Source organism: Tenebrio molitor, chromosome 4, assembly GCF_963966145.1.
Source record: "Tenebrio molitor chromosome 4, icTenMoli1.1, whole genome shotgun sequence".
NCBI lineage: Eukaryota > Metazoa > Arthropoda > Insecta > Coleoptera > Tenebrionidae > Tenebrio > Tenebrio molitor.
This window is the reverse complement of record NC_091049.1, coordinates 15,794,123-15,808,593: the sequence shown is the minus strand read 5'-3', so window position 1 is coordinate 15,808,593 and position 14,471 is coordinate 15,794,123. Positions and strand designations below refer to the sequence as shown.

Here is a 14,471-nt window from a genome sequence, read left to right as displayed (position 1 = left end):
GCTATTTCTCTCCCGCGTCGTGTTTAGGCGATCAAAGCAAAATTATTGTTTTGCACCAATTGCACCTGAAATTATAGGCGCGTTTGTCGGCCACCAACGATGAGGAGAGTTGTGGTTCCCGGGGACCTTCTTCTCCAACTTTACTAGGTCTAAGACACGGTGTCAGGTCGTAGTTTCCGACCGTGGACTTAATGGGCGTCGTAATTTTCCGCTCCAACGACATGTACTATGTATGTGTGGGCTACCACGAGGACAAACGAGACAAAATAACCATCCCGGTTACCTGTAATAAACTGGTGTCGCGTACGACAAAGTTCTGTACAAGTCTCTGTCGAAGCTCGTGGACGAAAATTTGTGAGAGAAATGACGCCTACAGTCATTCAGATTAATTTGCGAGGACTTGTGTATCCGGGTTTTGTTCGGAAGTTGTGATTGGGGTTTAAGCACCGGACTTTTACCGGAAGAGGTATTTCGGCACTAGGGCGTAATAGTTAAATGCGATTCTGTATTAAATGCCGCGAGCATGTTACCTTCCGACTCTGGTAAAAGTCTAACTTGGTAAACGCGATATTAAATGTTGCTTGGGTGATTTAAGTTCGAACAAGTTACCTGAAAGTTAGGGTAGATTTGCCGTACGTAAATAGGGTTGCATAAAAATGGGGGTTACAGCAAAATCAAACTTTTTCAAATCTAAATTGGATAACATAAAATATCATCAGGTGAAGACGGACGCCTTAATCATCTGTCTAAATTCATGATCACAATTACAACGAAAGTCTCTTACGAATTTGATTACAAACATAACCTCAACAATAATTTCAACACAGGGCAAAATTTGATCAAACCCGCAGAACTCATCCATTTTTGTAAACAAGGCTTCGAAATATTTTGTAATAAAGTAATTGTGGGGAAACTTGTGTTTAAATCCCTTCCTCCATGCGTTTGGACACTACTTTGTCTCCGAATTTGTGTTACGACTACTCAGTATTGCCTAATAGGCCTTAAGATAGAACATCATCATCACTATAAAGGTGACTATCGACGAAAAATAAACACAACGTAGGTAAGTGAAAATATTAAGTATAAAGGGTTACTAGACGAGCCAAATAGATTAGTATATCAAATTGAGAGTTTAAAAGATAGATTAACAGTTAAAAATGCAAAAATTTACGACATCATTACGATCAAAATGGACGGTCTCACTACAGTACCTAACTAAAGTAACGAAGCATTTTAACCTACAGTTAACTTAAACTGGCGTTGGTGCAACCGGCCTTAAGTATTTTACAATACCACAACCACTAATTAAACAAGGCAATCTAAAATTCTTTAGCTTATAACAAAAAGATAAAATACCAGAACTGCGAAAGATTATAAAAACTACTTTCATTAAAGATTGGGTTATGTAAATATGAATAGGTAAGAGCCTTCGACGTCTGTTGTACCTAGTTGTAAAATTTAAATTGCTTTTTTAAACATTTTGTAAAATAGTCCATTCCCATTCTCTAACAAACGAGATGGATGGTCAAACTCAATAATACCGCCCTTGTCCAAAACAATTACTTTGTCATATTTCAAAACATAATCTAACTTATGCGTTATCATAACGACGGTGCAACATGCAAGTTCTTCAAATACTATTTTATGTATTATTTTTTCAAATTTTTGGTCCACGCTTGCTGTCACCTCATCCATAATCACAATTTTACTTTTGCGAATAATCGCTCTTGCCAAACAGAGAAGTTGCTTTTGACCCAGGCTTAAGTTTGAGCCAACGGTACTAATTCTGTTGTCCAAACTTGAAAATAACGTTTCCAAATTGACCGCCTTAAGTGCATGCCAGATTTCTGCATCTTTATATTTTCCGGTGAGGTCAATATTTTCTCGAACTGTTCCTGTGAACAAAGCTGGATCCTGAGAAATCACAGACACATTCGATCTGAGTGTTTCTAATGGAAGAGTTGCAATGTCGACTCCGTCTATAAATATTTTTCCTTCAAACTGGTGCAATCGCAGAATCGTGGAAATTATCGATGATTTTCCAGCACCGGTTCTACCCACAATGGCGATTCTCTCTTGAGGCTCCACTGTACAATTTAAATTATGCAAGATATAATTTTCGGAGTCGTAGGAAAGGTGAATATTGCTAAATTTTATTTCTCCTCTCTGGGGCCAACCTTCAACCAAAACACCATTTCTGTGTTCTTGAGTCTGTTCAGTGTATTCTAGGATTCGTCCGACTGACGTCACTTCAGTTTCCATCCTGCAACTTATGCGAAGTGCCAGGTCTATGGATTTCTTGAAGAGGGCAGCTTGTGAAAGCACAAGACCAACATGTGCGGCGGATATATCTACAAGATAAGAAAATTTTGCAAATAATTTTCAATAAATTAAATTTTTTTATACCAGAGTCAACAATCAAGAATTGCAGAAATATGGCAGATGTAAAGAATATAAAGTAAACGTGCACGACAAACATAAGAGCTCTGAACCAACATAAGTAGAGATAAGAAGCAGAAGTGTAGACATTCTGGTGGCTGTCAAATTCGTCGATTAGAACGTTTTCTGCTTTGGCGCATCGTATTGTTGGCAGTCCATCAGCGGTGGCATTTACATGACCAATGAATGAACTGCGAGCTAAAATTGGATGATAATAAAAAGTAAATTCTGCAAGTGCCTACTCACTTGAAAGTTCTAATTGCTTCAGAATTCTTCCAGTTCTTAGGAAGAATATAATTGTTGCGATGGGAAATGTACAGAATATTAAGCATATTGTAAGGAATATTAGATTTACCGATCCCGTTAGAATCATTACTCCAATTGTTTCTGCAAATGTCTAAAACCATTTTATTAAACACAATATTATGTAAGTTCTTACTTCCAAAACCATATACATTGAAAGAGGAACTCTTTCGTCAACATATAATAAATCTTCTGAAAATCTGTTCAAAATGTTACCAATATAGTGACTACTAAAAAATCTCATGGAAGCATTCACTATCTTTTCGAATAATAGACGGTGGAGACTTATTGAAGCCTTTCTTGCAAGCAGAAAATGTATGACAGGTCTTAAGAACGACATTAATGCTACGGTTACTGAAATAATTGGAAATAAATAGATCATCTGGTGACGATTTCGCATTGAATTTTTGTAGCTGTCACTGTTTGTATCATTGTAAATTGTGTAATTTAAAATTCGTTGCTCAGTATTAATCCTGGAATAGGTTTTTAGAATTTCTTTCAAATTTGAGTGGTTCACCTCACCAGTTATTTTCTAATTTTCTTAAACCACTTTTCAAAATTACAACCACACCAAATACAATGCAAATTAAAACAAACATAACAGACCCACCACCATGTACTATCAGTTTCCTATAATACTTCATGTTCATCATTTCCGGCATTACTTTTTCTTCATATATATTGCCTTCAATTTTTTTTTCTGAAAGAAAATGTGTATTTTCATTAACATCTGCTTCAACGACACTATCCTCTTCTTTACATTTCTCTTCCATCCAACCGAGCCCTAGATTTTGAAGTTCTTGTTGGATCAAGGTTGCGGATAAATTCTTACTGAATTTTGCTGTTTGATCATTTAAAACATTTACATTATCTGCTCGATTAATATGTTTTGGGTTCTGAGTGACCAGAACCACCAATTTGTCTTTCAAAAATTGTTTAATACATTTTTCAAAAATATAGTCAGCTATAAGTACATCTAAATTAGACAAGCAATCGTCCAACAAATAAATTTCACACTCTTGATAAACAGCACGTGCTAAGTTTATTCTACTTTGTTGGCCTTTGCTTAAATTCACTCCTCGGTCAGCCACGATGAAACCATCACCTCCAGGGAGAGATTGTAAATCGTGCAGAAGAGCACACACTTGGAGTACCTGGAGATATCGCTCTTCATTATACTTTGCTCCAAATAAAACATTCTGCTTAATCGTGGATGCAAAAAGCCAAGGTTGTTGAGAGGCATAAGAGATTTTACCATTGACGTTAACCACTCCCACAACTGACTGATACTCCTCCAGAATGACTTGCAAAAGCAAACTCTTTCCACTTGCAGTAGGACCAGTTATAACAGTCAGTCCATTAACAATTTCACAGTTGATGTTTTTTAATATTTTAATATCTCTGGAGAACACATCTAAGTTTGACAAAGTGATTTTGGCTGGAAGTTTCTCGTCATTCTTGTTTTTAGATGGCGACTGTGTATCTATCGCTCGAAGAACATTTTCAATTCTTCTAAGGACTACTATTAACTTTATCATTTCATGTATGCCTTTGGGAATTATGAATTTAAAAGCAATAGCCAATGATTGCATACTGTTGATTAAAAAAAAGATGGTCCCGACTTTTAATTGATTTCCTAACCATATGGAGCTGATTATAAACATGTAAGTCGATGCGTTCAGAATGGTTTCCGAAATGGTAAATTTTGCAAAAAGCAGTAAGAATATCTTGTAAATAAGGGAAACTTCTTCTCTAAAATAATAAGAAAATAAATATTGACTGTGACTTCATTCTAGCAGTCTGGGAACAACAATTATTCACTAAAACTAGAACACATGTGCTAACCAAATAAATGGTGTGAGTTTATCAGAAATCCAGTCTACTCACGTTCTAATTTTAGAAACTTTTTTCCGATAACTATCGCCCCACATATAGCACTTTATAGTTGTAATGGCATCTAACATTTCCTTAGTTGCCTGATACCTGAGGTCTGTTTTCATTAAAGTTTTGACTTTCATTGAGGCCAATAGTTTTGCCAAAATCACTATAAAAAGAATTTAAAAAATACTTAATTTGTTTGTTTTTTTTAATTTAAGTGGGTACCTTGAATTGAGATTATAATGCAAAATAAACCAACTAAAAAGGCGACTAAGGGACCGATTTCCACATAGACTACATAGCAGGTAACTAAAAATCGAAGGGAATCGCACCACAAGTAAGTTGTGTAGAATACAGTAATATCAAATTCGTTGACATCTCTAGTGATTAAGGTGATTATTTTGCCGACCGATATATTGTCAAGTTGAGTTAAGTTCATCTTTAACACTTTTCTGTAAATCAAAGCTGTTAAACCTGTTCGCATTTTTACTCCAAGGGCTTCAAGCTTAAGGATAAAGTTATCGCGATACAAACAATCTATAAACTCAACAACCAGAAAAGCACCTCCGAGAAAGTACGCTTCCGTTTTGTCAAAGTTGTTGTGGTTGTTGGTAAAACAGGATACAAACTTCCTTATAATATTTGGTCGCACAATTCTGCAAACGATGAAGATAATTAATTTGTAACAATATTTGTAGAATTACAACGTTAATGTTATTGGAATCACTTGAGTAATTACGAGCAGCAGATATTGTTTTCCGAAACACTTCCATAAAATCTTAAACATTGATGGGTCTTTTTGAAGACTCTGCTTATTCCAAATTGTTTCTAGTTTATCTCCCAACATTTGAGACTTGAAAGATGGTAACACTTCGTAAATATCAGCTTCATTTTTTACCCCTCTTCTGAAGATACTTCTCATGTGGCTGGGTTTTAACAAACTTTTTGCAGTTGCTACATTAAAAATAAATTTCACTTACATGAAAAGAAATTTTAAAAAGAAATTCGTTGTTTCTTCCGGGTTAACCGGTCTTTGTGTTGCTTTAACCTGATCCATTAAGTAACAAAGCGGTGTAACAACACTCAAATATTTATTAAACTAAAGTGCCCTTGACTTCTTTTTGTTGTCTAGCAAGCCATGATAACCATGATAACGTTTATCAAAAAGTAGCATAAAGCGTATCAGTAAAACTAAAAATGTTATCTTTCAGCAATAAGAGAAAAAATAAAGAAGAAACGATGTGTATATTCAGAAGAGATATTATTTATATTATTAACTTCCCCTAAAAGATAAATCTTAGATTGTTCCTTTAACACAAAGAGATTAATTAAACAAGAAGGTGTATAATGATAATGAGTCAAGTAAAGAATGTCAATCAATTTAAAAATATTGCTTAAAAAAAACAAAGTTTAAAGCAGTTAAAAATAATAAAAAATTGAAGATATATGGAAAATAACCTTGAAATTATGTTAAAAAATGACTTGCAGGTGCTATCAGTAATAATTGTTATGCAACATGAAGTTGGTGATTACTGATTACCTACGTTTTCGAGTTCCCTAGCCGGTAAACACTCCTTTACCTTTCAATTTAATAAGTTAAGGTAGCTGCGATTTCCCCACGGACGTTGTAAATTTCTAGGGAGTACAGTAAATTTACAGTTAATTTACTCTTTTTACAGTTACTTTAAAAATAAAGTGTTCATACGTTAGGTACTTTAATTTAGTGTAAAAAATTATTATTTATGCGGTACGCTACATTTTACAGGGCGAGGTTTTTGATTTGAAACACGATCGCGAAGCCTTTGTCGTTTATACACTTCGTTTTTCAAGCAATCGAACACAGAAAATTTTAACGAAGTTAAGTCAGGCGAACAGATTATTCGGCTTTCAGGATCATGAGGGAGGAGCTCTTGTACAGTTGTTACTTTGTATGGATGTAAATCCAAGTTCTCCTTTAACAATTTTATGCCATTTACATTTTTTTAATGACTCAACAGGCAAAGTCTATTGATAGAGTCAGATGAAAATTTCAATTTAAAATAAAAAGTAGGTATACCAAACACCACACAATGGAAAGAAATGTAAAGAAGAAAAATAAGTAAAAAAATAGTAGTTGACGCGGAGATATTAAGAGACCTTAATCACACCATAGGCCTTCCCGACGTCAGACGCTCGACAGACAAAAATGCCAACTTGATGCTCTATCTGCGAGTAGTTTGAAATGGCATGGAACAAAGGGAACCTTCTTAACACGTTGGTTCTCGGTGTTGGAACCACGAACGTACTGATACTTCTCAGGTTAGGCCTCAGAATACCCAGCGACAACTTAACGAGCAAGTCAGGGCAGTCCACACGGCCACGGACAAGGTAGGTCCAAAAATCCGCCGCATTGAGAGAATTACTAACTGAGAGACTTTGCAAGTCAAAGCTCTGCAACAGCTCACCGCGAGGACACCCCGACGCGGATAAACCCCAGTGACGCCGTAAGACATTTGTCAAGTATTTACTTGAGAAGACGTCTCTGAACTCCCTCCAAGCTGCCGACAGTAACATCGTATATGGGACAGCACACAAGTGACGCATACTCAAGCCGAAACCTGACCAGTCCAAGATACGGGGCCTTCAGAGCTCCGGATCCGTTGATACATTTTCAAGTCATCAGCATACAGTAAGCAGTGAGAATGTATTCCATCCGTTATGTCGTTAACGTACAAGTGAACAGCAGGGGACCGAGAACCAACTGTTGTCGACCAGACAGATAAGAGGCCATCAGATTCGCCAGATTTCCTGAAAAACCAAAGCTCTCAAGTTTTCCTAACAGGGTAGAATGATCCATGCAGCCAAACGCCTTAGAGACCTTGACCCTGTTTGTCCACAATCTCACATAAGCACTGACTAATGACCGCAAGATTAGTCACAGTAGAACAACTTTTCATGAAATCGTGCTGGCTCTTGATGATCATATGAGACACATGAGGGTAGACGAAAGAATGCAAGACGTGCTCAAAAATCTTCGAGAAATTGCAAATGAGCGATATGGGTCGATAATTAGTAACATCCGAACGATCACCACTCGTGAACACAGGAGTCACATGGGACATCTTCCAAGCAACCGGAAAAATGGACGACTTTAAGATCAAGTTAAAAATATACTCGTATGTCAAGGGCTTAGCCAACACAGCATCACAATCCTTGATGAGGAAGGAGGGAACAAGATCCGGTCCTGCAGTCATCGCAGACTTTAACCTGCGAATTGCTGAGAGCACAATGTCCTCATCCAACTCAGGGATATTCAAGGAGTTGCCACTCGTCCTGTCGCAGATGGAATCACAATTGTTGCCGATGCTAACATCCAACGAAACGAAAGCCTGCACAAAGAAGTCAGCATAAGCGTCGACAATGGCTTGGGGATCGTTCAGGATGATACCATCCCTGACCACTACAGATGGGAAGGACCTGATATTATTTTTCATGTTTAAAAAAAAACATAAAAACTTTTTAGGGTCGTTCTTCGGATGAAATTTTCCTGAGATATGCATCGTATGCATTCCTTGTCTGAATCTTAATATGCTTCCGTAACGCAAAGAACTGATCGTGGTCGTACTTGCTTCTTGTTTTCTTGTATCTCACCCACAATCTGTGTTTCCTTCTAATAGATGTTAAAATCTGTCTGTCATATACCACACAGGATAGTTCCCTAATGATTATCTCATGAATATATCACGCAACATCTCATCAAAAAGCGAAACTGCAAGATATACTGCCTGATACACAAGTGTGAAGAGACAGTCTGGTAAGGGATGGTCTCGGGTGTTGCTCTAAATGATCTCGTATGATTTCAACTACATCTTCAATCACCTTAAGTTGTTGAATCTTTCCTGAACATGTGATTTCTTGACTTCATTGTAACTTACTGAACATATTATGTTCTCCAGTCTAATACAACAAACATCATCATGACTGAAATTTGGCACATCTTTTCTGTATTGAATGTAACACTTTTTTATTGCTACTTTCATTTCATAGCTAATAAATCTTGGCATTTTTAAGCAAGCATTAATTTGTCAGTAATTTATTGATAAATAATGTTTAGCAAGCTTGATCAAATAATACATACGTTTTAAGGTTGCGTAATAATAATCGCGGGAAATTCGGTAACACGTTCTGTACATTTTGATGGGTCCGCATGTCAGGTACTTTAGTGACGGAAATCAAACGTTAAAAAATGAGATAATATCCTCCCCTTATGCCTTATTTCATAAATTTAAACCAGGTGGCAAATTTAAATTCCAGAGTCATCTGCGTTATTTGTCAGATTTGTTCATCGTTTAACTTTCCGTTGAAAATAAACGAGTGAAATCAACAACAAATTGCGATCAAGATATTCCCGTAGATGTCCAGATGGCCGCAGAGCGAGCTCATCACCGATCCCTACAAAATCGCGCTTGTGTTATACAGGGTGATTCTGAAATAAATTTGGGAAAAAAATGTGGAATATCCTTGACACAAAAGAATTCTGCGTAAATGACTTTTGGAGGTGAAATCAAAAGGATGGAAATTACCCTATATCCTTGTATTTCCAACGCCTATGAATGGGGAAAATTTGTCCGAATTTGTTCACTTCATTAGCAACTATTGTTACATCAACTCCACAATAAAGTCGTAGGTGCAAGTACACTGCTTTGTAAATGTTTCTATGGAAATGATCGAGAGGAGTAAGGTTGCGTTTGTGACTGACGGGCACCTTTGATTATTATTGTTGCTAAACTACCAAGATAATCAGGTAATCACCTTTAACTCAGCAGCGCACTAATAATTTTGACCAAATTTTCAATCATTTGTAACTCGAAAACGAAAAAACTTTTATAAGAAATTTTTTTTGTCAATGACTTCTTCTCATCATCACCAATTACCGTTTTTTTTTCCAAACTTATTTCAGAATCACCCTGTATGTAGTATATTTTTTCCTGGTAGGCGGTTGCGCGCGCCATTTACAAAATCCTGCAACGAAATGCGACCTCTGTATTGGTTGTTGGAATAGAGTAACCAATAGGGAGATCGCATTTCGTTGCAGAATTTTGTAAATGGCGTGCGAAACCGCCTACCAGGAACAAATATACTACATATAATGTTAGCAATTGTGAAGCATCATCTTCGATCATACAGATTTCGAATAATTCAAGGTGTGTTCCATAACATTAATCATCATCAATTGTAGCAATTGTAAACAAGTTGAAAAACAAATATTTAGATCTACGTTTAGATGTACGTTGCTATGCTGATTTAGTCTTAACGGCCGCTTATACGGAGTGCGACCGTTAAGAGGTTGTTTGAACAAACAGTCCGAAAAGCAACCTTTAACAACTAGATATTACAATAACACATTTACATGTATTATTTTTCCGATAAATGTGTTTCTTTAAATACAAATATCGGGTTGGCAGGTCTGTATGTCAAAAAGTTTGACCTTTGTTATTTCATAAAAATCTGCGGAAGTGCAAAATAAAATATTTGGTCAGCCGAAAAGTGTAATACAAATATCGTACGGTAGGTATCTTACAGCGCTCAAACTAATCAGCCACTCGGCTTCGCCTCGAGCCTGAAATGTAGTTTTCGAGCTGTCCGAATCGGGGCGTGGAGAAAGACGCCAAAGTTGTGGGGATAATACATTTATTGGTCCTTTGTACAGGGGCGGCTTGTCAGGTTCCGGCACCTAGCAGGGTGCGGTACAATTTGAGTACCGGTCGCTCCTCGCTCGGACGTTCGATCTTGTCGGTTCGGTTCAGTGAGGCCGAGAAAAGTGGACTCGAGGAGGACCGTACAAGTTACTGGCTGGTGGTATGGCCGTCTGGCGGAGCTCCTCCGGAGTCGGGGCTGCGGGGCTGGTAGCTGACTGACCGGGAGAATCCGGGGAAAATCTGAAGAGACTCCGAAGAAAGTTTGAAGAGAAAAGGTCCTAAAGAAAAGTCGGAGAAAAATCCTGCTAGTCTCCTTGCGTCGCGAATTACCGTATTTGATACGTCTCTAGACGTTATCGGGTCCGATCACGCAGTGGATCGCGATCCCCGGCTTTTCGCCGGTCGATTTATCGGTCGGTGGCCTCCCGGACGCTATTACACAGGAGCGCCGGGACACTGGTTCAACACGACGAAAACGGTACTCGAGGTGGTTCGGTCGAACTTTGACGAGGAAAAGAGGAAGTACTCGTACCGTTGCGATTTGCGTCGGTGCTCTCCATGGGGGAAATCGTGGAGGGAGAAAAGACTGGAGATGGCACTAATTCAAATAAGTGTACCGGCCCGCGAAAACTACAGAGTCATAAAAGGTTTCTGAATATAGACGGTAGGCCAATGGCTTCCTTCGCCTTCCTTCCAGGCACATTGTGCTTCTTTATCTAGCGCATTGTGGACTGGGTCATAAAAGGTTGTTGCACGTGCTTTTAGAGGGTTCGGATTTTTAACATGGGAAATATAGGAAATGCCATCTCCAGTCTTTTCTCCCTCCACGGGGGAAATGGTAGTGGTGGGGGCGCAAGTTAGCGAGCGATTTTACCGACCGATAACTGCGTCACAGTACCCCTACCGTACTCTAATGTAAATCACTCTTAATTCTACAATTTTCCACACTATCAGAATAATGCCTTGTTTTCAATCATTTATAAATTATAACTGCGAATTATAATTAACAAAGTTTGGTCCATAGTTGTGAATGACGGTGTGTACAATTAAATTATAATTAAAAATTATACTTAACCGTAGAGGGATATGGAGGGAGCACTCTTCAAAAAAGTGGCTACGACCGCGCTTTTCTGTAGACCTAATAAAAGTTCTCCAGACGATCCGAGCGAAACCGAAGTTAACGCAGATATTTCATCTTTCCAGTGGCGTCCTTTTACCCTTTTTTTTTGGGACAATTTTTGTAGAAATTGTAGGACGACGACCGTAAATATTTAGTTCAAAATAAAAACAGCTCTGAGTTATACAACTGAAAAAATACAAAGACAATTCACCAACCGGTTCACGTGTAAAAAACTAAATCTCAGTAAAATGACGGAACACCGGCGCCTATGAAGCATCTGATGCCCAACGACCCTCGCCACGAAATTTCACGAAGTACTGGCGGTCATTTTAAAAGGCGTCATAAAAGGTCTCCGCACAGGTCTCGCGACGTGCCGCCTCCTTTACATTGCTAGAATAGGCAGTGCTCCCTCCATATCCCTCTACGGTCAGGTCGGTTTTTTTTGTCAAATGAACCAATTCGTTGAAAAATTGGCGACAATTGGTTTCAATATCCATTACGCTTACCTTCGTGGCACCTACTACCGTGAGATCGAAAAAAAAATTAGAGTAGGCGTTAACCAAAAATTTTAGTTGGCAATTATTTTATATTAAAAATAGAATAACTAACGATTCCTATTCTCGAACCAAATATTTAAGGGCACTCTTTGCTAAAAACAAACAAACATGTTCAATGAGGTACGTGCCGATTAAACATAAACAAATATCATTCATGTTATACGGCGGGAAATTCAAACTTTACATTGTTCCAAATGGTTTACTTTTTTAACGCCTACTCAGCCTAGGTTTTCATTTGAACGCATGATATCTATGGCTTAATGAACGAAAAAAATTTACAAGGATTGACCTGAACTATATGACCAGAAGTCTTGACTTTGACAGAGGTTCTTCCCCTTTCAAAGAAATTTAATAAATAATGTGTTGCGCAACTAAATTTTTAATTGGTTTTTTAATAATCTTTGTGAAGAATAAACATAAACAACTACAACGATAATGACAGTACAAAATACTTCTAGCTAGTCTAATTTATTATCGAAAAATTGCCTTTAGGAGCAAATTCTGTGTTGAAATTGAACTCACTTCACAAATAACGAACATTATGGTTTTGGTCACAGAAATAAAGTTTATATGGAACAATGCCATTTTTATACTTTCGAGGTGCAAATAATTAAGGAATAATACTCATAATCTAAGCACAAAAAAATTGTGATATTATGTTATCAACATTTGATTTGCTATAATTATTTCAAGCGCTACCAACTAAGGAGGCCATTCAGCAAACTCAGATAAGTTAAATCGTTAACAAAACAGCAAATACAATGCTTCAACAATATCAGTTGTCATGGTTTTGAATTTGCAATGCTTTATCGAGCATTACCGGGTTTCGTGAATCACCCTCTTAATCAATATACTGACAGTCATACTAATGAATAATATGCACTAACTATTGCAAGTGTTTTATATCTCATGTAAACATTTTTTTTTTGTAATATCTAGTTGTTAGAGGTTGCTTTTCGCACTGTTTGTCACCATGTAAATAACCTCATAACCGCCGTAGTCCTACGAGTTCGACAACATATGTTGTGAAAGGAGTGTAACATGCTATTTTTCTTAGAGCCATTTTTAAATATCTAGGGCTTGAAGTAGGATCAATGTATCTCACCATTGAGAACAAGTTTTCTAACGCATCTTACGTGAACCTTCCTAAGCAAACGTAATAAAATCCTTTATCTTTTTTGTAGTACTAAGAAAGTTGAATGGCATTGGTTGAAGCCAGTATAACACCGGTTTGTACTGGCTTCCACGCACGTTTAGGCCCAATTTTTAAACCATAAAATAAATTTATAATTTCCTGAAGAAATTGTTGCTTGTTTTCAAAATTGTTGCATTCTTTTGTAATGGCAGTTATTCTGGATCTGCTTGTAAAAATGTTAAACCATTTGTTAACAATTTCGAAAAACCAAGCTGTCACCAGGGCTTCTTTGGGAAGTTTGTTCTGCAGCACACAATATTTTAGGGATCCAGCTGTGTCGTTTTTAATGAGGCGCAGTGCAAGTCCGACACTCATCTTTTCGCAATGACTGGGTTTGAGACAACTTCCTTTTAAATACGGCGTCAATTTTACATTTAATTCATTGTCTCGGGCCCGGTTTATTCACCTTCAAGTAAATTTATCTGGCCAGTAGTTGCTACGATTTAGAATCTGCTATTAGTAGATCCATGGTAATTACTGTTCAAATAAAGTTACTTGAAAGTGAATAAACCGGGAGTAAGACCCAGTTTATTCACCTTCAAGTAAATTTATCTGGCCAGTAGTTGCTATGATTTAGAATATGCTATTGGTAGATCCATGGTAATTAATTACCGTTGAAATAAAGTTACTTGAAGGTGAATAAACCGGGCCTTAATCCAATAATTCTCTCACATATGAAATGCTAACTGTGGCATTTGGTAATTTAAATTTTGTTAAAAAATAGTCAGGATAACCATTGGCCAAAATATCTCTCAAATTTTTGAAAACATGTGGTGGATCGGGATGAAAATATAACTTTCTAAAAGTGTCATATGGATGTGTACAGTAATTTTTTACTTTTAAAAATCTTCCAGCGTGAATATCAAATAACCGCCAGAGCAGATTTTTAGTTCACGTTTAGCGAGAACAGAACACCTCGTCAAACGCAGTATCTCAAGTCACTACGTGAAGAATTAAATCAGCGCATAAACTCCGGTGAAACTAATTTAACAATTAAGTATATTAATCGCGTGCCCCAGATCATTACCAAACAAAAAAACTGATTGTCGAAAATTTCAATATATCTGTTCTCTATACAAATATCTGTTCAATAACGTCCAAATTTAACGAGTTGCTTGTAGAAGTACTTAATACCTTACCAACCATCGTCGCCCTCTCGGAGACATGGTTAAAGTCATCAATTATAGATAGTGTAATTAATATTGATAATTACTTACTATTTCGAAACGACCGGTCGTCTCTTAGGGGGGGTGGCGTTTGCATCTATGTTAACAAATCGGTTATTAGTAAAAAATTTACTA

General features: G+C 37.2%; 1 protein-coding gene across 1 annotated transcript; it reads right to left on the bottom strand.

Moving 5' to 3' along the window:
• Positions 1 to 579: 579 nt before the first annotated feature.
• On the bottom strand, positions 580 to 5,703 carry LOC138129318 (ATP-binding cassette sub-family C member 4-like). The gene is made up of 9 exons (XM_069045614.1): positions 5,601 to 5,703; positions 5,328 to 5,546; positions 4,846 to 5,276; positions 4,630 to 4,786; positions 3,265 to 4,494; positions 2,879 to 3,215; positions 2,686 to 2,836; positions 2,407 to 2,637; positions 580 to 2,351 (listed from the first exon to the last, which is right to left on the bottom strand). Exons 1-9 carry the CDS (start codon positions 5,675 to 5,677, stop codon positions 1,459 to 1,461), a joined length of 3,726 nt encoding a protein of 1,241 aa, XP_068901715.1. The 5' UTR covers positions 5,678 to 5,703; the 3' UTR covers positions 580 to 1,458.
• Positions 5,704 to 14,471: the final 8,768 nt, after the last annotated feature.